Source organism: Macaca nemestrina, chromosome 12 (genome assembly GCF_043159975.1).
Source record: "Macaca nemestrina isolate mMacNem1 chromosome 12, mMacNem.hap1, whole genome shotgun sequence".
In the NCBI taxonomy this organism is placed as follows: Eukaryota; Metazoa; Chordata; class Mammalia; order Primates; family Cercopithecidae; genus Macaca; species Macaca nemestrina.
Window position 1 is genome coordinate 58,401,345 of NC_092136.1, and position 20,404 is coordinate 58,421,748.

Below are 20,404 nucleotides of genomic sequence, written 5' to 3' on the forward strand. Positions count from 1 at the left end.
CAGAGTGCTTAATTAACTTCCTCTCTTGTCACTTCCTCATCATGCTAGTCACTAGTCACCAAACCTGCCATGGCTTCCCACAAGTTTTAGACTTTGCTCAGACTTCTCCTTAGCTCTCCTTTGCTAACTTGGGATACACCTGCTCATTATTCAAAACAAAATCCTCTGCTCCTGCAGAGCAGTTAGGTCATTCTCATCTGCCGAAAGCATTCTGTGCAACCCCTTCTAGGGCAGTTATTATGCTGAACTAGAATTGATTATTCACTTTGTTTCCTTGCAAGCACTTTAGACTCTATTTATCCTAAGTGCCTGGGACACAATATATATCTCCCTCAGTAGTCAATTTACTGCTTACTCTCCAAACTCAGAAGCCAATTAGATTCAGATTATGCAGAGTTTGTCAGTTTCCAAACTTGCTATCCCAATTCATGCTGTGCCAGCCTAGAAATCAAATAGATTAGCAGGTGATATTTCGCTGAGTGCTTCAGTGGATGGGTAGTAGGAAAATAGGTACTGTATAAAATTCAGTGAGCCATGGGGCAATTTGGCATTGCAGAAGGGCTGTGAACCCAGGGTTAGGGCTTAAACAGGGCCTGGCATACAGTAAGTGCTTTATATGTTGGTTTTAGTGAATCACACAGAATCCTTTATTAAATCCATATCATAGGTTTTTCTAGCTTTCCAGCACTAAATTCAGAGTATTCCATGGCACCCTGTCCTGAACCCTAACAGCTTTATTGATAATAGCAATAAATTATGAAAAAGAAACAGACTTGACACATGGCTTTTCACATGCATAGATATATGTTGCCCAAAAACATCAAGTTGAGAACTTCAATGGAGAGTGTGGAAGCTGCGAAGATGTGTGAGGTATGAGTGTGAGTCCAGCCTGGCTCCACCATGGGGTCCCTACAGTTGGAGTCCAACACAGGCAACATAGACAACTTCCTTACAATGCCTCCTTCTGGAAGAGGCCAAGTCTCCATAACCCCTTTCCTTAGTTTATTTTCCTCTATAGTACTTATTATATTCTGTCTACATATTATACATTTATCTGCTAACATATTTAGTGTTTGGCCTCCCTCAAAAGAATGTCAGCTCTAAAAAATGAAAGAAAAATAAAGCAGGGGCTTTGTCTTATCTGTTTTTCTTTTCACAGATGCATGTCTTATCCTGGAATAGCATCTGGTACATGTTATTACAATTTCTCCATTTTAATTATGAATATGATAAATGGTCAATAGTTATAACCAGCCTCAACAAAACCTATTTGGAGGCCTGAATAATTTTTATGACTGTAAAGGGTTTCTGAACCTGACAGTTTAAGAACTGTCCTAAAGCATCCAGGCTCGTCAACACTCACATAAAGCATGAAAATGGGCCATCCTCTGGGGAATTTATTTTTTTGAGACAGGGTCTTTCTCTGTCACCCAGGCTGGAGTGCAGTTGCATGATCAAGGTTCATTGCAGCCTAGACCTCCCAGCTACATTGTAGCTGGGACTACAGGCACATGCCACTATGCCTGGATAATTTTTTTATGTTTTATAGAGATGGTGTCTGGCTTTGTTGCCTAGGCTGCTCTGGGGAATTTCTGATCAGTTTCCACTTTCCACCAATTATCTGACTGCAACAACATTGTAACCATTCCAAGGTTATAATTATGAACTTCTTGTTTTTATTTATTTCTCATTTAAAGACTGAGCTGATTTTTGCAGTGTGTGTGTGTGTGTGTGTGTGTGTGTGTGTGTGTGTGTGTGTGTTTCCTGTAATATTCCAAACTGAAAAGGGTGGAAATGCTCTCAATTTCTAGCTGTGGCAATGCCATTCGCCTGTGTGTAGTTAGAAGACACAAAGTCATTTTGTTGTTTCCCCATGGATTCTTCCTGTGAAGTACATCTCATTTCATCCTATTCTTTTTATCCTTTCTCAACATGTGATGGTCTAGGGCCTGCTTCCTGAACCTGAACTTTGCAGCCGCCTTCTCGCTGGTTCTTTGGTGATACTTCTTCAAAACTGCTAATCATACCAATGCCTGACTCATTGCTTTCATGTAGATGTTTGCATATTTTAAAATCAGGCTTGATTGCTGCCCGTTTCCATGGGCATTGAGATGAAAAGCCTTATATGGGTATAACTAGAGGTCATAGTATATGTGTGAGCTTCAGAGCCATACTTGGAACACCAAAGTGTTAAAGTGACCAGGCTAAGTTCCTAGGGACCTTGTGTGCTTCTGCTTTCTCTCTTAGACATCTGCCTCCGTCATGAGGCCGGGCCAGGTTAGCGTCATACAGGAGCAGAGGCCACACAGAGGGCAGCTCAGTCACCCCAGCTGAGGCCATCCTCACCCAGCTGTTCCTAGGCAATGTGCCACTGACTGCAGGTGCACAAGTGAGCCTACCCAGCCACCCTATGGACCCCTGAGAAATGATAAATGATTGTTGTCTGAACCCACTAAGTTTGGGCATGGTTTGCTATGTAGCATTATCGTGGCAGCAGATAACTGATTCAGGGTGGGGTGGAGATTGTGAGTAGACACAGAGGCAGAGATGGATCTAGTGTGTCTGGGGTGGTGCATACTCCTTATGTGGCAGGAATATGGGGAGAGGAGATGGGCTCTGTGGAACTCTCTAAGCCACAATTTCTTCATCTGAAAAGGAGCTATAATAGTATCGACCTAGCAGGGTTGTTGTGGTCATCAGACAAGACATCAGATTTAAGGGCTGAATGCTATCTCTGGCAAATAGTTTCCTCCACTTTCGAATAAACGATTCTTTCAGGTCAGAAAAGATTGATCCCCTTCTCTGTTCTACGCACAATGATAGACTTAGGGAACACAGCATAAATGACTCAGGCACGCATGAGGTATAGTTTACGTTTTCAGAATAGCAGGTGAGATGGACAGAGCACCAGACAGATAGGGATAGGCAGCAGCGGCACAAGATGCTGAGGGATGCTCAAAGTTGCCGTGTTCAATTGTTGGCTTCTTATCCACTTTTATGATAAAAGTAAGCACAACACATATAGTGGATACCATGGTCACAGTTTTTATTTAACTTGTAAATATTACTTTCATACTTAAACCAAAGAGAGCCAGGCTGGCAGGGGTCAGGTTGTAAAGGACTTTCTTCATATGTTATTTTGTGGGGGTTGCTTTACCCTGCAGGTTTGGGTTGCCATTGAAGGGGATAAAGCAGCGATGTGGTAACTCTGGCAAGATTACTCTGTGGCAATATAGGATAAGCCCTAGAACAGGGAGAAATGGGAGGCAGGAAGGTCAGCGAGGAGGCTTTCATAGGAATCAAGACTAGAGATGTTGAGAGGGCAGTGCAGGTGGAAAGAGTACACTTGAGAGAGATTCACAAGGAAAAATCTACTGGATATGGTGACCAGTCAGACGAGGGCCAAAGGGAAGATTTCTAGCCCAGGAAAGTGTGTGTGTGACTATTCTGTTAACTGAGCAAAAAGTGGGGAAAGCACAGGAATTTTATTGTTTAAAAGTCAATGAAGAAATGGCAGGGAACTAAAAAACAAGAGGGTAGGGAAAGAAAATTGGACCTTCTTGGCCAGAGTTTAAGAATCTAAAACCAGTCTGTTTGTAAGTAGGAACCATCATCCAATAGTGACCAGGAAAACTAACATGGTCTTCATACTGTGACCCATGATAAGATCAGAAACAGCTAGAACTTCTGAGCCCAGGCACCTACTCTCACAACAGAAGGCTCCTACCTCATGTGCCTCCCTAGCAGTCCTGGAGATGGCTTCACTGGGTTCAGCCTGTTTCTTCTGTGTCCCCTCAGCCTCCCCTACTGCCATTCTGCTCTGCACCTTGTGGCCAGAATGAACCTCCTCTGAGCCCCGATACTCCCATTCTTATCACTACTATGCAGACAGCACAATGGAAGAGGTGAGTGTGTGCAGGACCCAGCCTGTCTGGGTCGAATTGCAGCTCTGCCATCTATTAGTTGTGTGACCTTGGACAAATGACTTATCCTCTCAGTGTCTTTGTTTCCTCATCTATAAAATGGGAGATAATATACAGTACCTATCTCACAGGGTTATTGTGAGTATTGCATGACATAGTCCAGTGAGATATGTAAAATGCTTAAGGATTATGTGGTACATAATACACATTCAGTAATATTAATTGCCGTCGTTCACATTATTCTGATTCCCTACAGCTTGCAAGTGTCAACTAGTTTAGCACAAAGGAGCTTAGCTCATGTCTGGTCCTTTCATCGCCTCTACAACTTCCTCCTTCACCTGAGCTCCATTGAACAACTTGTTCCACAAACACACTGAGCCCAATTATGCTTGTGCTGCACCATGCTGTTTCATTTTCTTGAAATGCCCTTTACTTGATTCTCCACTTAATTAGCTTTTTTCCATGATTAAAACTCAGCTTGAGGGCTACTTTCAAGATTCCGTAATCCCCCCATCTACATGGCAACCCTGACCATATCTACTTGATGCCTGTCCCCTGTGCTTTTGTGACATCCTTTGCATCCCTCCATCAGAGCCATTATCACTCTGAATTTGTCTAGACAGCTTCTCCCCTTGGCCGTAAGCTTTTTGAGGACAAGAATGTTATCCTATCCAACATTCCATTTCTAATGCCTGGCACAATGCCAACATATTTCTAGAATTCAGTTGGACATTTGTTGAATAAGTAAAACAACTAAGTTATAGCGAGAATGAGTGGATGTTCAGGGCACCTGGAGCCACAAGCTAACCCTCTGTGAGAATCCGTAGTGATGGGATTGGAGGTATCCTCATAGACCACAGGCCTTTCAGATGGATAAACAAAAGAAGTGCTATGTACGTAGGTCTTTCTGAACCCAGCACAGTGATCCATGGGCGTGGCTTCTCCAAGGGAAAGCACAGGATAAGCTGTACTCTACACATACCTCCAATGTTGCTGTCCCCGTGAATGCAGAAATAGCTGGGTGTACGCAGGCACATGTACACGCACGTGCACACACACACACGCACCTGTACTTACACTTGCATTTATACTTTCAATCCCTTCTTTTGTGGTAAACACATCTGTTGCAAATTAGTTATACTTCTTTTCATATTTTGTTCTGCTCATGACAAACTAATGGACCTTGAGAGTTGGCTAACAGATACATTTTATTTGGTTAATAGCGGGGATTTTTGTTTAGTTGTTTTGCTTTTAATGGTTTTGAATATGGGTCATGCACACTTATAAAACCTGGATAGATCCCGGAGGCTTTAAATATGTTGCAACAGACTTTCTTATTTGAAACATGATCTAGCAAAAGATATGACTTATTTAATTCAGCAGGGTGAAAATTACTTGAGGTAACTTTCATGCACTCTTGCAATAAAAAGAACTGGATGACAATAGGAAATAAAATAAAATCTGCCATAATGGCTTATTTTGACTGCCTGGAGAATTTTTCTTCACAGACTATTTACAAGTGAAAACGAGGTTAATACTTGTATGCACACAAGAATGCAGCCTGTGGAATCTTCCAAAGAGTATCAGTTGGATAAATTCTTAATCTGGGTGTCTGAGGCAATGATTCTTTGTCATAAGTTATAAGGTGCAATGCAAAATTTTATTTTAATAATAGTTATAGTTTCAAAGACTTGGAATAATTTTTAAAAATAAGTTAGACTTAGTGTTATAGTCAAATAGTGTTCACTTCTTTGCATCCTAAATTGTGTATGTGTGTAAATGAGAGAAGAAGAGAGAGAGGGAAGAGTGGGAAAGTGGGAGAGAGAGTTAAGATTCTAAGATTGTACCTACCCCCAAAATGTCCCTGAGTTGAAGACCTCATGTGAATGTCATTTGGGGATAATCTCTAAATAAAGGTTGAAGATTTGAGAACAGCTTTCTAGGGAATGGCTTAATTATAGAGCCATTTTATCTTATTATTCTCAGTACTTGGCCCTTAGTAGTTGCCTGAATAATATTCCTAAAATAAGTGAGAACCGTTGAAATTAGTACTAGAATTTCCTGGAAGTCTCCTGAGATATAAGGTTAAATTTTCCAAGAAAATTGTATCATCTATTCTGTAGGGGTTTACAAACTCTCTAAGACAACGCATACATATGAATGAAACCCTCTGAACTGACCTCTGGCAATGCCTTCCTAGCCCATAATCCCATGGTTTTTGCCCACAGAAGGGTGCTAACTTGAGTCTTCAGGATTTTAGGGGAAGGTCTGTAACTGGCACAGTCTCTATAGGCCAAGGTTGGAAGACAGGAAGATCAGAGTCGTCCAGGAAGAAGGCAGGTACAGGTAATTAGTAGCACCAGCTGAGCCTATCAGACTAAAGCATTGTGATAGGCAGAATTCTTAAACAGTCCCCAGGATTTTTACCCCCTGGTGTATATGCCCAGTGTAATTCCCTTCCCTTGAGTATGGGCAGGACTTGTGCGTGTATGACAGGACAACACTCTGTGATTGCATTACATTGTAAGACAAAGGTGAAGGAATTTTGCATATAAAAATAAGGTTCCAAATCAGTTGATTTTGAAGTTATCAATAGGAAATTATGGGTGGGCTGGCTGAATCACATAAAAGCCCTTAAAAAAGGGACTAGGCGCTTCCTAAAGAGAAGCACTCTCCATCTACTTGAAGGAGCAATAGGTGTGTTGTGCAGTGCCTACAGCAAGGAGAGGCTGTAGGAGCTGAGGATTCCAGCCCTACAAGTAGGAGCTGAGGGTTCCAGCCCTACAAGTACCAGCAGAGGACCCAGCTAAGCCATGCATGGACTCCTGACCCACATAAACTCTGAGGTAGTAAACGTGTCTTGTTTTAAGATGCTAAACCTATGGTAATTCGTTGTACAGCATGAGAACCGATATAGGCATAGTTACTAAAAGAAATGGTAAAAAGCAGGAGTGTGCATAATATATACAATACAAAACAGTACCTAACTGGGGAATAAATTGACTTTCCAAAGTCTACTCATAGATAGAGAACCTCTAAAAATAATAAGCTGGAAGGGCACTAATCACACAGTTGTGCTTGTTTCTAGGTTTGTCTTTCCCTAAACTAAGCTCTGCAGGGGCCCCTGCCATCATTATTTCTTCTGTAAACAATTTCTGTGGCCTTCTCCATGGGAGGGCATGACCTAGACTCTGTGAATGCAGAAAAGAAGATGTCAGTATGTTTGTGGAATGACTGAGGAGTCAAACACATACAGACTTGTGTGGTCGGGTATGTGAGATGCTCCCTGAGAGGAATGAATGAAGTGCTCCAGGAGTACTGTAGGCCAATCTGCCTGGCAGCCCCCTCACCTCTATCCTTACCCTCATAGGTCTTCACAAAGAATTCACAGCATTTTTGAGTCACAAAGGATTGCTAGGAAAAATATATATAAATATATATTAATCATATACATTTTAATATATACATATATACACACATACATAAATATATGTATATGTATATTTAAACTGCATTTGGGTAAGTTATGGGAGAAGGAGCTGGAGATCAACTTGCATCACTTCGTAAAGGGCCTTTCTTATATAAAAGAAAGCTAGGAGATTTCAATGGATTTTTTTGTTGTTGATAATTGATGGTAAATGACAAAAATATGTTCCTCACAGAGGAGAATTATGATCTATTTTGTGTTGTGGAAAGTCTACATGACAGCAGGCAGACTGTGGGAGGCAAGAGAAATGGTAAGGAAGCTAGAGCAGGATGCAGACGTGTCCTACTTGGTCCTCCATCCCTCCTGTGCAGCACAGGGCCCATACAGTAGTGGGAGGCAAGAGTATTGGCTGATTTGCAAACCAACACAGCATCAAATGTGAGCTCCAGAGGCAACAGACAGGGATGCAGCAATCTCTGATAGGTTCAGAAATGTTTTCATATACCACAGAGCTAGGAGAGGGGATATTTCAGAAGTGCAGTATCTGAGGGGCAGAGGATGGGGGTTGAAAAAGCAAGTCCAGTCTCAGGACCTCCACTGAGCTCTAGCTGGAATGGGAAGGGGTAATCTCAACACCTGGTAGGCTGCGAGTGTCCAGGGACCAGGGACAGCTCAGGAATACAATTCAGCACAACTATTCAGACTTAGGGTCCTGCCTGACCCTCCAGTGTGAAAGTTCAGACACATTCTAGATCAGGCCACATTAGCACCCAGTCCTCTCCATGAGCATTCTAGGAAGCCCCTGTTCATCTCGGTTGGCCTATTTCCTTCCCTCACTCTGTGCTTACCCCCAGCTTCTCCCTCTTTGAGGATGATTCATCTCAGGACAAAGTCAGGGCCAAAAAGGATTGCTCACTTGACCTATTGCTTCATATTATAGGCAAGGCACCCTCCTCTCTTTCTTCTGACTCAGAGATAAGATGTTTTTTGGGTTGTTTTTTTTTTTTTTTTTGCCTCCAAAGTTTGACTAAGCCCTCTGCCTGTGTTGACAATCCCTACATCCATTCATTTATTTGTTTTAATTATTTAATTACTCACTGAAAACTATTTATTGAATAGACCTCATTCTAGGCACTGAAGACACAGCATTGAACGTGAAACTGGGGTTCCAAGTTCTCATAGAGCTGACATTACAGGTAGGGAGGTAGGAAATAAGCTGTGATCCAATAAATGAACTAAACAGTTTCAAAATTATAAATGGTCTAAAAAAATCATACAGTAATAAGTGCTCCCAAACTCCTTTTGAGTTTTCCATTTCAATATATTTCATACCAACCATTCGATGACCTAAGCCCAAAACCTGGGAAACATCCTAGAGTCATCTCTCTCACTCATCCTTTACTTTTAATTAGCAGTCAGAAAGCCATGTGGATTCTAACTCTCAATGGCTCTCAAATCCACCTGTTCTCTGTCCCATGACACTTAATGCCAACACTCTCACTTGTTGCCCAAATTATTGCAGCATTCCCTGACTGGTCTCCTCTCTCTAGTTTTACCCTCTTCCTTCTTATCATGCCCTTGTTTAATATTGCTCAATAGTTCTCTGTAGTTTCTCCAGTGAGCTTCAACTTCCTTTATCTAGCATGCAAGGTCTCTCATTAACTGGGTCCTGCTGAGCTCTTCAACCTAGTTTTCCTACTGTCACCTCTCTAAAAAGCTTTCACTCAGCCATATTTGCGGGTCTACATGTCAAGGTGCTACAGTACCCTCATGCCTTTGGTACATTGTGCCCTGACTTGAAGTACCCTCTGCTCATTCTTTTCTAACTTCTTTGTTCAAAAATCAGACCAAGTGTCACCTCATTTAGGAAGACTCTTTTCCTTATAGTGATCATGAAGTTCTTAGAAGGATTTCATTGAGAAGGTACGTGAAACTTTTAGTACAATGATGGCACTCAGCTTATATGTCATTTCCCTGATGGAGGTTCTTGAATTGGAACAGATGTAATTAGCATGTAAATAAAGTCTTCCTATTTGTAATGAAAACATCTCAGAATACAAACCCTGAGGTGGGAGATTTGTCTCCCTCATTGTTTTAATGAAATAGACTCATGCACAGAAAATTTTTCTTTGTCATTTGTGTGTTTATTGCCTGATACTGTTTATTATAATTTGAGCTGCTACACATTATTCTTAATGGCCTGGAAGTGATTCTGATGGATCACAAGATTAGACCACATCCCATGCCTATCACCATCTCAGACAGCACACACAGTAGTAATTCACTGCAGTTCCCAGCCCTGAGGGTTGGCTGTTGCCATTTCCAATTTAAGACTGTTTCTTGGTACGTTTGCAGATGCTATCTACACCCTGGGTACTGGATGTAGAATCCACCAAACTGCCACTTTCCCTGAAAAAATCTGGGACCACACATCTCCACCAAATCAAGGTTTATCAGGAGGTGGTCTCCTTGGGCTGACCTTTGACACTATAGTCTTGACCTTCTATGGAGTCTTTAGGCACTCTGTGTGAAAGAAAGAGTGGCTTTCTGAGAATGGATTTCCCTTTGGACACCTGTTCTCTTTATAGCTTTCTCTCTCAGCAATGCACACAAAAGCACACCTCCAGCTCTTTCATTACTCTACGATGCTCCCTGACTGCTCTGAGTCTGTGTGTTTCTGAGCATGATAGCCCCTAGAAGGGCTAGGAAAAGATGCAGTTTTCTTACTTGCATTCAGCAGAGTCCGGATCTTTTTCTCTTCTTCAGCTTCTTGGAGCAACGTTTCTGCCAGTGTCTTGTCCTCTGATTCTATGCACTCGTCAGCTTCTCGAAGGTATTGTATGTAGTCAATCTCCCGTTGGGCACGTTCAACTCTCAGTGCCAAGTTACCCACTGCACTCTTGTACTCACTTGTGTAGGTCTGACATCTTCCCAGCATGACAGATATATTTTTTGAGAACTCTTGGAATTCTTGAATGTATGCCCTTGTTGCTTGGGTACATTTTTCCAGCCCTTGCTTCAATCAGAAAATAAATTTGCAAATTATTGCTTGTTATTTAAATTACCCAAATAATATAAATAGCTATCATTTATAGAAAAGGATTAGAAAATTATACATAATCGAATAGGAGAAAAATTGAAATCACCCCTAATTCCTAAATTCAAAGGTACTATTGATACTTTAGTATATCAGTTTTTAAAAGTTTTCCCGAGCATTTAGTCATACATATGTAAATATATTTTTAAAATGTGATTTTACTATATGTTTTGTATCTTTTTCACCTGTAGATATATTGTGAACATACTTAGATACCAATTAATGTATACCTATACCATAACTTTAATGAGCACATTCCATTGAGTTGATATCCCGTTATTTATTCTTAGACTCTTTTTGATGTATATTTACAGTTTTTAATTTTTTGTCATTCAATCAATGCTGAGAAAAAACTTTGTATTTACATCTTCATCAGATTATTTTAAGGGAAAAAAAAACCTTTGTATTTACATCTTCATCAGATTATTTTAAGACAGATTTCCAGAATATCCATCCCTAGCACTTGGCACAGGGCCAAGCACATAATAATACTCAATAAATATTTGCTGAACAAAAGAACAAATGAATGGGAATGGGATTGCTTCGTCAAAGAGAATGTCGACTTAAAGCTCATTTGCCATAGTTTATCAAAATGCTGTCCACAAATGTAAAAATGTATGCTCCAAACAGCAATATGTAAGGCTGTTTATTTTGAAGGGAGAAAGACAGAAAGACCCAAAATACTTCCCTAAATCCCTACCCTCTTTTTTCCTACCCTTCTGACACTGGCTTCTCAGGCTGGGAATGCTATCACTGTGTTGTTAAGTGTCTGCGCTGGCCAACGGTGACTGCCACATGCGACTTAGCTTCACCTCAGGTCAGGACTGGGGTGGGAAGATCTTGTCTTTTTCAAATCCACATTCATAACTATAAAAGGATTAGTCTGTACTTTATACCCTTGACAAGTTCTTAAGGTATTGAAAGACAATTTGCAGGGATTTGGCTGGCTTTACTCCCAAGGCAAGTCGGTGCTAAATGCAGAGGGATCCTGGGTGAGCATCATTCTGGCACTTCTAAGGAGGTGAGGCTCAGGAGGGAGCAAGTGAAGAAGCACAAGAGGCTGCTCGTCTGGGAACACTTCAGCCACTGCCTCCAGGCCTCAGCCTGTTGGCTGGACGCCCTTAGGAAATGTGTTTGGCCTGCTGTGTGGAATTACTTTACCCTGACTGTAACTAGAAGAACACGTAATTTGGACATGAAGATTTTTCAGGAAAATGTAGAAAATAATTATTAGCAATAAGAGTGTCTTTGAAAGAAGATAAATAATTTATCAGTTTAGCTTGTACAAAAGCAAGTCATTAAGTATGAATAGTCAGTGCCAGGGTGTGGCAAAGGCTAGGGTGGAGGGTTACATTTGTCCCTGGGAGCCTGTCCAGGCCGCCAAAATGTTGGGTTTTGCACATTTTAATGAGGTGGTAGCCCGAATGCTTTCTTTCTGTTTAACTTGGCCAAAATCTGCTCATTTCTAAATCTAAATCCAGTTCAGCAAAAGAAACTAAGACTTCTCAATACATCAATATCATGACTTTTTACAGTGACCTAATGGTTTATCATAAAAGACAAAAAGAAAAGCTGAAATTCATTATCAGCCTGCAACACTAAACATGAAGAAAAAGTGACCAACATTTTTAAGTTTCATATTTTAAAAAATGAACTATGGTGAATAATAACATTTTAGATACATACCATTATGCCAGGCAGTATTTTAGCTATGGATTAAATCTTCAGAATAGCCTTACAACATAAATTCTACTGTTATCCCCATTTTACAGATGAGACAAACTGCCAAATCAGAGCACACAGTGCAACTATGCTCAAGGTCTGGGAGTGGCACACTGGACACTGGAGTTGGGCTCTAAACAGCTAGATTATGAGCATTTTGAAGTGTAACTTTGGCAATGTGTCATTTGCTATCTGGGAAAAATACAACCCAGTAGATAGAGAAACATGGGTAAAATAAGGTATTTCCGGGAGGCCTGTTCCTTGTCCAAGGTGTACAGATGCCACCTACCTCCAAGACTCGAAAGCGCTGGTAGATGTAATGCACCATTGCTGGGTCCTGAGCACACTGCGGCGGGGGCAGAAAAGCTGCAAGGAACAGAACGAGCAATGCAGAAGCTCCTCGAAGGGCCACCATCATCCTGCAAAACACCAACCAGGGTAATCTCTTACGCTGTGGCTCTCCTCAAAGAAGTCTCGAGGGTTCCAGTGGTGGTCTCCTGCTTTCTATCCACTGCTGTGGCAAATCCTCTAAAAACAGCGTTTTGCACAGCAGAGAGCAAAGTCCGCTTGTTATTCCACCCGATGCATGAGCTCAGTTTGCCAGCTAGTGATCAAGTCCAACTGTTGGTATGTTGGTCCCTGAGGCCTTGCAGACTGGCTTGTGGCAGAGAGCTCCCTGGGTCCAGCATCTGTTGCCCTCACCCTTGACACATGTGGACCCTCCCCAGGCTAGTGGTTGCACGCTGCTTCCAGGCTTAATTGTGTGTGCGTTGGGGTGGGGGGTGAAGATGGCTTCCCCCCTATTCCCTCGCCCTAGCTATTTCCTTTTTACTTTTGCTTTCCTCCTCCCTAGTGAATTCTGCAGTCCAATCACAGGCCTTCCCCAACACAAACCACCCCCAACTTTTCAAAGTTGGAATCTCAGTTTAGCTTCTGGCAGAAATTCCCAGGATCCTTTTCCCAGAAGTCCTACTGGGAGACCCCACCCCTCCTCCAGACTCCCTTCACATTTCTGCAGCTCTTAAAGGCACAGCCAGGAAAAATAAACATGGATCTACCACTATCTCTGAACAGCCAGTGCACAGGGCTGTATCACCCCTTGGGCAGAAAGGTAAAATGGGCTACAGGCCTGGCCACCCAGGCTGACAGCTGAAACATCTCAGGATGGAGCTGAGAAGAATTTGATTAAGAGGAATAACAACAATCGTTGATACAGTGATGCTTCCAAAGTCAAGCCATCAACAAAATTAATTCCTTACAAAATTCCTTTGTAAGGAAATCCTTGAGTTTTCTCAATCATTAGAGGCAGAATTCCCTTCATGTAGCTGCAGGCCAGAAATATGTAGGACTAAACTCCTGCAGGCCCTGGTCCAATTGAAGATAAATTATAGCCCTAGGACAAGGTAGTAAAATCTTTGATTTTGTCTGCAGTCCAGCCTTCTTCTTATCTCAACCTGTCTTTCCGTGGGAAAGGCCAGGACACCTTTCTCAATCACCTGCCAAAATGAGAAAGGTTGGGGCATCTACGGGATGTGAAAAGAACGCTCTCCAGGAGTCAGAAGGCCTGTGTTTCCATTTGCTGCTCACAAGAGACACTAATAGATACCTTTATCAAAACATCTCATGTACCCCATAAACACCTACTATGTATCCACAAAACTTTTTTAAAAAGAGACACTAATAGACTGAGAATTTGCCACTGGTGGTCCTTAAACTTCCTTATCCCCAGTAATATTTCTCCCCACCCTTCTTCCATATGGCCACAGCTCCTAACTATTCCTTCTCACTCTCTTGCTAAAATCCCAAAAAGTAGTTCCTCATCCTTAGAAACAATTCCTCATATTTCTGAGAACCGTCTTTGCACTATTCCCTAAACCAGTTGAACTTCAGCTGACCCTGCCTCCTAAATCCTTATTAAAAAACCTGCCTGGCTCACGCTCCTTCTCCAAGTGAGAATATTCTCTTTGAAATTACTCATGCCCAGCATTTTTGAATAAAGTCTTAGAGTAAAGGTGCTCTAATTGATTTACTTCCACAAATGCCTCAAGTCCTAACTTTGAGACTGTGAACTAAGATGGATAAGGTCCACTGGAGGAAAATTCTGATTGTATCATAATTAACTTTTGGGTGGTGGTGGTGTGGATAATTCTTTCCTGGGTTTTCTAGAGCATGCTTATATTACTTTTTCAATGAAATACACATACCATACTTACGATGTCTAAAGAATTACAGGAGAGTCTGTGAGGGGGAAATGCAGTGGGAAGCCTTGGTTGCAGCAGAAGTCCTTGGGGTGCTTTCAGGGCTGCTGTTGCTCTTCTCTCTGTGGAGTGGGCTCCAAACAGCTTGCTCAGGCCTGGCAGGCACCATCTCTGCCCACCAGTGATTCAGGCCCAGTACCACCTTCTCTGCGGTCACCACCTTCTTCAGAGGGACACTCGTGGCCTCTCAGTTCTGACTGCCCACACCTGGTCTTAATTGGAGAGCTTCATTTACTCTTTGTAATTCCAAACAGGGACCGCAAATCTCACAGCTGGAACCCATAACCCATTAGGATTGATGACCCATGGTTCAGAACCAGAGTGGAAACTCTCATATTCTTGTGACCAGAGGTTTCATAAAGAAAAACCAAACTCACATTGGAGACAGACCCAACTTTGACTTGCGGTGGCCTACTGAAGCCATCTTTATTAGAACAGTCCCTCCTCAATGGGTGCCGGGTGGGTAAGGGTGAGAAAGATGGCCTGCTGCACCTAAACCTGCGGTTGGATGAAATCAGTTAGCTCCACCATCTTCATTACACTTAACCTCCGGCCTTGACTATTGCTGTCACTAACTGGGACAGTGGACAAGCACAGTGACTTCTCTTTTCTCCTCTGCAAGTGTCTGATCCGTCAGCTTTTCTACCCCAGTATCCTGAGAGGGGAAATAAGCTCCTTAATATCCATCACTATTTCCTCTCTGTGGCTGGATCCAGGTGATTGGTCCTTAATCTATAAGCCAGGCCTGAGCTGACTGTTTTCTCTACATGAGAAAGAGCTGGGTATATCAATGCTCTCAGCCCACTTAGCCCCCTGAAGCTGATTACATCCAGATCTCCAGTTCCTTTTGGAAATTGTTGCTGTCTTCACCCCTCTTGGCTCCATTTGCTGCTGTGCCTCCACATTAACTGACCTTCTGATATCTAGAGCCTTCTCTGCTTCCAGTACCCCCTCACTTTGCTGAGAGATGCTAGTCAACTCCAGCAAAGTCTGGAGGAGACTTTGCCTTTTTGAGGTTGCAAAACCCAACTCAAAAGAATTCCTTCTGGGATATTAGAATTCATCATTTAGATGTGAACAGGATGCCTCGTTTTTTTCTGTTTTTTTTTTTTTTCTCTTTGCCTCTACTTTTCCCTTTATCTTTTATTTGTCATGCCTCCCCTGCTCCTCCCTTCCTGATAGCTGTTTGCTTTAAGTCATCTTCAAATCTTCCAACCTTTTACCAAGTTAATTGCATTGTTTCCTGCATGAGTGATTGGAACAGCCTCTAATTCCCTATCTTCATCTCCTTAGATAAAGTGTTGGCTGATTTCATGCCAAAATGAAAGCTTTTTACAATATAACCTCGACCAACCTTTCTTCCTTCAACTATTGGCATCTACCACATTCATCCCCTACAACAGCCACATCTAATTGTCCCCAAACTACCCATGAAATTTAACATGTGGTATCTTTCCTTATGCAGTTTCCTCAGCCTAAAAGGTCTCTCTCCCTTTTGTAACTAGTGAATTCTTCAAGTCCTCCTGCCACCTTTTTGACCCCATTCCAGGCAGAATAATACCCGTAACATGTTGAAGCCTGAATCTTGGAAATTTGAGGGGAAGGCTAATCTGGCCATTGGTGCTTGATGAGAGCTGTGGGCTTGCTGCCTCTGGGACAGACAGCAGTGTGGAAGGGGAAAGAGAAGAAACGTTGAACTGTTAGGGGCTGAAGTATGTTGCCTCCAAATTCATATGGTAGAGCCCTAACCCCCATGACTTCAAAATGTAATTATATTTGGAGTTAGGGTCTTCTAAAAGGTGTTTTAGTTAAAATGATACAATTAGGGTGGACTTTCCAATCTGACTGGTGCCCTTATACAAAGAGGAAATTTGGACCAGGGATGTAGGTGCACAGAGAAAAGCCCATATGAGGACAGAGCAAGAATGTGGCCATCTGCTAGCCAAGGAGAGAGGCCACATAAGAAACGAAACCTGCCCACACCTTGATCTGGGACTTCTGGCTTTCAGAACCATGAGAAAGTAAATTTCTGTTGTTTAAGCTTCTAGTCTATGGTATTTTGTTATGGCGGCCCAAGCATACTGGTACATATTATATCCTAGTGTGTTCCGAGTACTGGACTATGCACTGGGGATACAACAATGGACACAATAGACATATTTCTTGCACCCTTAGAAGATGTAGTCTAGGCTGGGCATGGTGGCTCATGCCTGTAATCCCAGCACTTTGGGAGGCCGAGGCGGGTGGATCATGAGGTCAAGAGATCGAGACCATTCTGGCCAACATGGTGAAACCCCGTCTCTACTAAAAATACAAAAATTAGCTGGGCGTGGTGGCACACACTTATAGTCCCAGCTACTCAGGAGGCTGAGGCAGGAGAATGGCTTGAACCTGGGAGGTGGAGATTGCCCTGAGCCAAGATTGTGCCACTGCATTCCAGCCTGGCAACAGAGCGAGACTCTGTCTCAAAAAAAAAAAAAAAAAAAAAAAAAAAAAAAGTAGTCTAGTAGGGGAGGTAGCACACGGATACATAAATAGAATGCATTATAATTTGTCTAAGCATTGATGAGGTAGTACTAAATGTCATGACAACATAAAGACAGAGCACCTGAGCTTTGTGAATCAGGAGGACTTCCTAAAGGAGGTGACATCTTAGCTGAGACTTGAAGGTAAATAGGAAAAAGGTAGGAAATGCTCTAGGGAAAAGAAATAGCTTGTGCAAAAACCCATACAGCAGAGAGAGCTCAGTGGACTTGAGGAACTGATAAAAGTTCCATATGAACTTTCTATGTCTGAATAATGTTTCTGGGAGAGTATTGTAGGTCAGACTCTCCAGGAAACAGAGTCTGAGACCAATTTACATGCATGATGTTTCTTCAGGTGTGCTGTCTGGAATACCTGTGGGGGGTGAAGGATGCATGACTGGGCAAAGAGAGAAGTTAAACTGCCATGCAGTTACAACACAGGCCTCAACTGATCCCATGAGGGGCTCTGGAGATAGGAGGGCCCATCAGCTATGTCCCAAACTGAGGCAAGGAGACCAGACCTTGGCACTCCCGCATCAAGCAGTCATTGGATGAAAGCTGTGCCCAAGGAGGAAGAGTAGATAATCTTGAGTGAGGTGCTTTTCTTTGGATGAGAGGAATGCCTGGAAAGGGACTCAGCTGTGAGTTAATAGCAACACTTGCACAGCTGGGAAATGAATGTCCTCCTAAAGAGTAAATTTCAGCGATGCACCACAGTGTCTGCTTCAGTAGGTTAAGCAAAAGCCAGACCTTGTCAAGTTTGTAGGACATGCCAAGTATTTTAGGTGTTATGGTAAGAACAATGAGACAGCAATTAGAGTTTCAAGAGAATAACACATAAATAGATGTGTGTTTACAGAGGTCTCTCTTGAGGCCAGGTGAAGGACAAATTGGAGGACAAGACTAAATTCAAGGTGGGAGACGGATTAGGAGGCTGTGAGAATGATCTGAAAAGAGAATGATAAGAGCCAGAACTAGAGTTGTGTCAGTGGAGAGAGATCTAACTGGTTGCCTTTGAGAAATATTTAGAATGTAGAATTGCTAGAGCTTGGTTAGTGATTGAGAGGAAAGAGAGGGAGTCAGGTTGATGGCCAGATCCTGCGTTGTCTACAACAGGCTCCCTTCTAACCCCTTCAAGTCTAGCGTCCGCGTTGTAGCCAGAGTGAGGGAGCCAGTATGCAAACCTCATTGTGTAAGTTCCCTGCTTAGAAGCCTTGATTGTTTGCCAATTCCTTCCCAAGAACGTGTAGACTTCTCAGGCTCAGGGAAGTCTGCAGTTACATCTAAGCTAAGATCTACAACGTGAGTAACCAGTAGGCCAAGGAGGAGGGAGTATGTGTTACATTCCTTATGGAGGGAGACACACACAGACAGCCCTTTAAAGGTTGCTCTGAGGCAGAGGCAGGAGGATTGATTGAGCCCAGGAGTTTGATATCATCCTGAGCAACAAAGTGAGACCCCATCACTACGAAAAATCAAAAAATTAGCCAGGCATGGTGGCATGAGCCTGTGGTCCCAGCTACTTTGGGAAGCTGAGGTAGGAGGATTGCTTGAGCTGGGAAGGTAGAGGCTACAGTGGGCTGTGTTCGTACCACTGCACTCCAGCCTGGGAGACAGAGTGAGACCCTGTCTCAAAAAAAAAAAAAAAAAAAAAAAAGAAAATCATCTCTGAGCCACGAGGCTCCCTGTAAGCATTGAACATTGAGCATTGCCTCTTCCAGATCCAATCTCTGCTGCCTGCTTCTTCTTCTTTCTTTCTTTCTTTCTTTCTTTTTTTTTTTTTGTCATGTATCTCCTACTTAGTTTTGGAGCCCTATTTGATCACCCTTGCCTAGACTAACACCTGAACCAACGGTACCTTTCTTCTTAGCCTGGGCTTTTGTCTGCCTCCAGAACTGGCCCTTTATATAATTCTTCCCGCCCTGACTTTGCAACCAAGTTGTATCACCTGATGTCCTCTTTGAAAGACACCTGCAAGTTTGCATGGATGCACGTAAGTACCTCGGCTCTATTATTGGGGCCCACTTAATAGATTTTAGTACAAATCATATATTTTTGAGGGGCTCAATTGTCTCTAACCCTTAGCAAACTGGAGACATGTGAAGTGATTTCTCTAGTTCAGCCTATCCCACATACCTGTGAAGACAACGCTCTTGGTAATGTTATATTTACAAACCATGCAATACTGTAGATGTGTCATCTCATTTCTCTATGAGACATTCCTTGTAAATAAATTTTCAGAAAACATGGGATTCCTTTTACCTTGGGAAAATGCCAAAACATTTTTTACACTTGATCTTAGCCAAAAGGTTGAAAAGCGATGCCAAAACATTTTTTAACTTTAAATATTTTAATGGAAATCTTCCCAAATGTGTTTCAAACTTACTTACTTTTCCAAAGTCATTTGTTAATGTCATAAGATGACCATATAGATATCAGCTATTGTATCATGTATAGGGACCTTTCAGAGATTATTAAGTATATAGAAATGTCTGCCTTGGTACTTTCTGGCTAAGGAAAAATAGGGATTTTGAGTTCCTGTGTCTGTTGTTATATTTTCTGTCTCCTTTTCCCTGTCTCTGTCCAATCTTTGTAAATAAAAGAAGCTAATTCTCATGCTGAGATTCTGAGCAGGTGAAATAGCCCTGTTTGGCATTAGGTTTAGACTTATGCTTCAGAAATCATTTGAGGTTGCCCCCTATTTTGCTCACTCAGCTGCTCTCTGTCTCTCTCCTGGGATCATAACCTTGATCCCAGTTTCCATGACTTGCCCTGGCTCTCCCGTGTAGCAAGATCTAGAACTGGATTTGGGTTTGTTATTCTGCTTCACTTCAGCCCCTTCTAGATCATGGCCCCTGGACTCTCTCCTCCAAGTTCATGGGTCTCAGCAGTGAGTATGGGATACACCATCCCATGACTCCAGTAGAGATCTGTGGGACCCACTGGAATAGGCAGGGGTGGATGTTTGATTATACCCTCTCTTGGAAGTCTCTATTCTTTTCATCTCTGGCTTCCGCCTACCACTTTCTGTAGCTCGCTGTAGGCTCTGTCGTGCATTTACATCCAAGGGAAGAACAGAAGTTTGACAGAGAAGGTTGGAAAGGACTTTTCAGGGTTTGAGGATCATCTTGTTTCTTCTTAGTCTGTAAAGAGTGGTTTTTTTTCCCGAATATAAAAATTGTATTATAATCCACATGAAATTCAAGAGGCCCTTCCACAAGTTAAGGAGGAAATCATCTCCTTTCCACCTTCCCCCATACCACAGAGACAGTAAAAGATAACCTAAACCCTCCAGACTCCGTGGTGACTGTCCAGGGAGACCTTGGCAAGGACCATCATACCTCCCAAGTGCAGACCACTTGGGGTAAGGGAGTGGGCACTGAATGAAGAAGGGCTGGCCTCAAATACCAAATTAATTGTTACAAATTTCAGAGTTAGTATCTGTCAGTCTG

At 42.4% G+C, this 20,404-nt stretch overlaps 1 protein-coding gene across 1 annotated transcript in view; it reads right to left on the bottom strand.

The window, feature by feature from the left end:
* Positions 1–13,122, bottom strand: part of LOC105488717 (olfactomedin like 1) — a 28,311-nt gene extending 15,189 nt beyond the window's left edge. Inside the window, exons 1-2 of the mRNA XM_011753041.3 lie at positions 12,459–13,122; positions 10,078–10,366 (exon numbers count right to left, since the gene is read on the bottom strand). Of these exons, the coding sequence (XP_011751343.1) occupies positions 10,078–10,366; positions 12,459–12,587 (418 nt within the window). The 5' untranslated portion in view covers positions 12,588–13,122. The remainder of the gene's footprint in view (positions 1–10,077; positions 10,367–12,458) is intronic.
* Between the last annotated feature and the right edge of the window lie 7,282 nt (positions 13,123–20,404).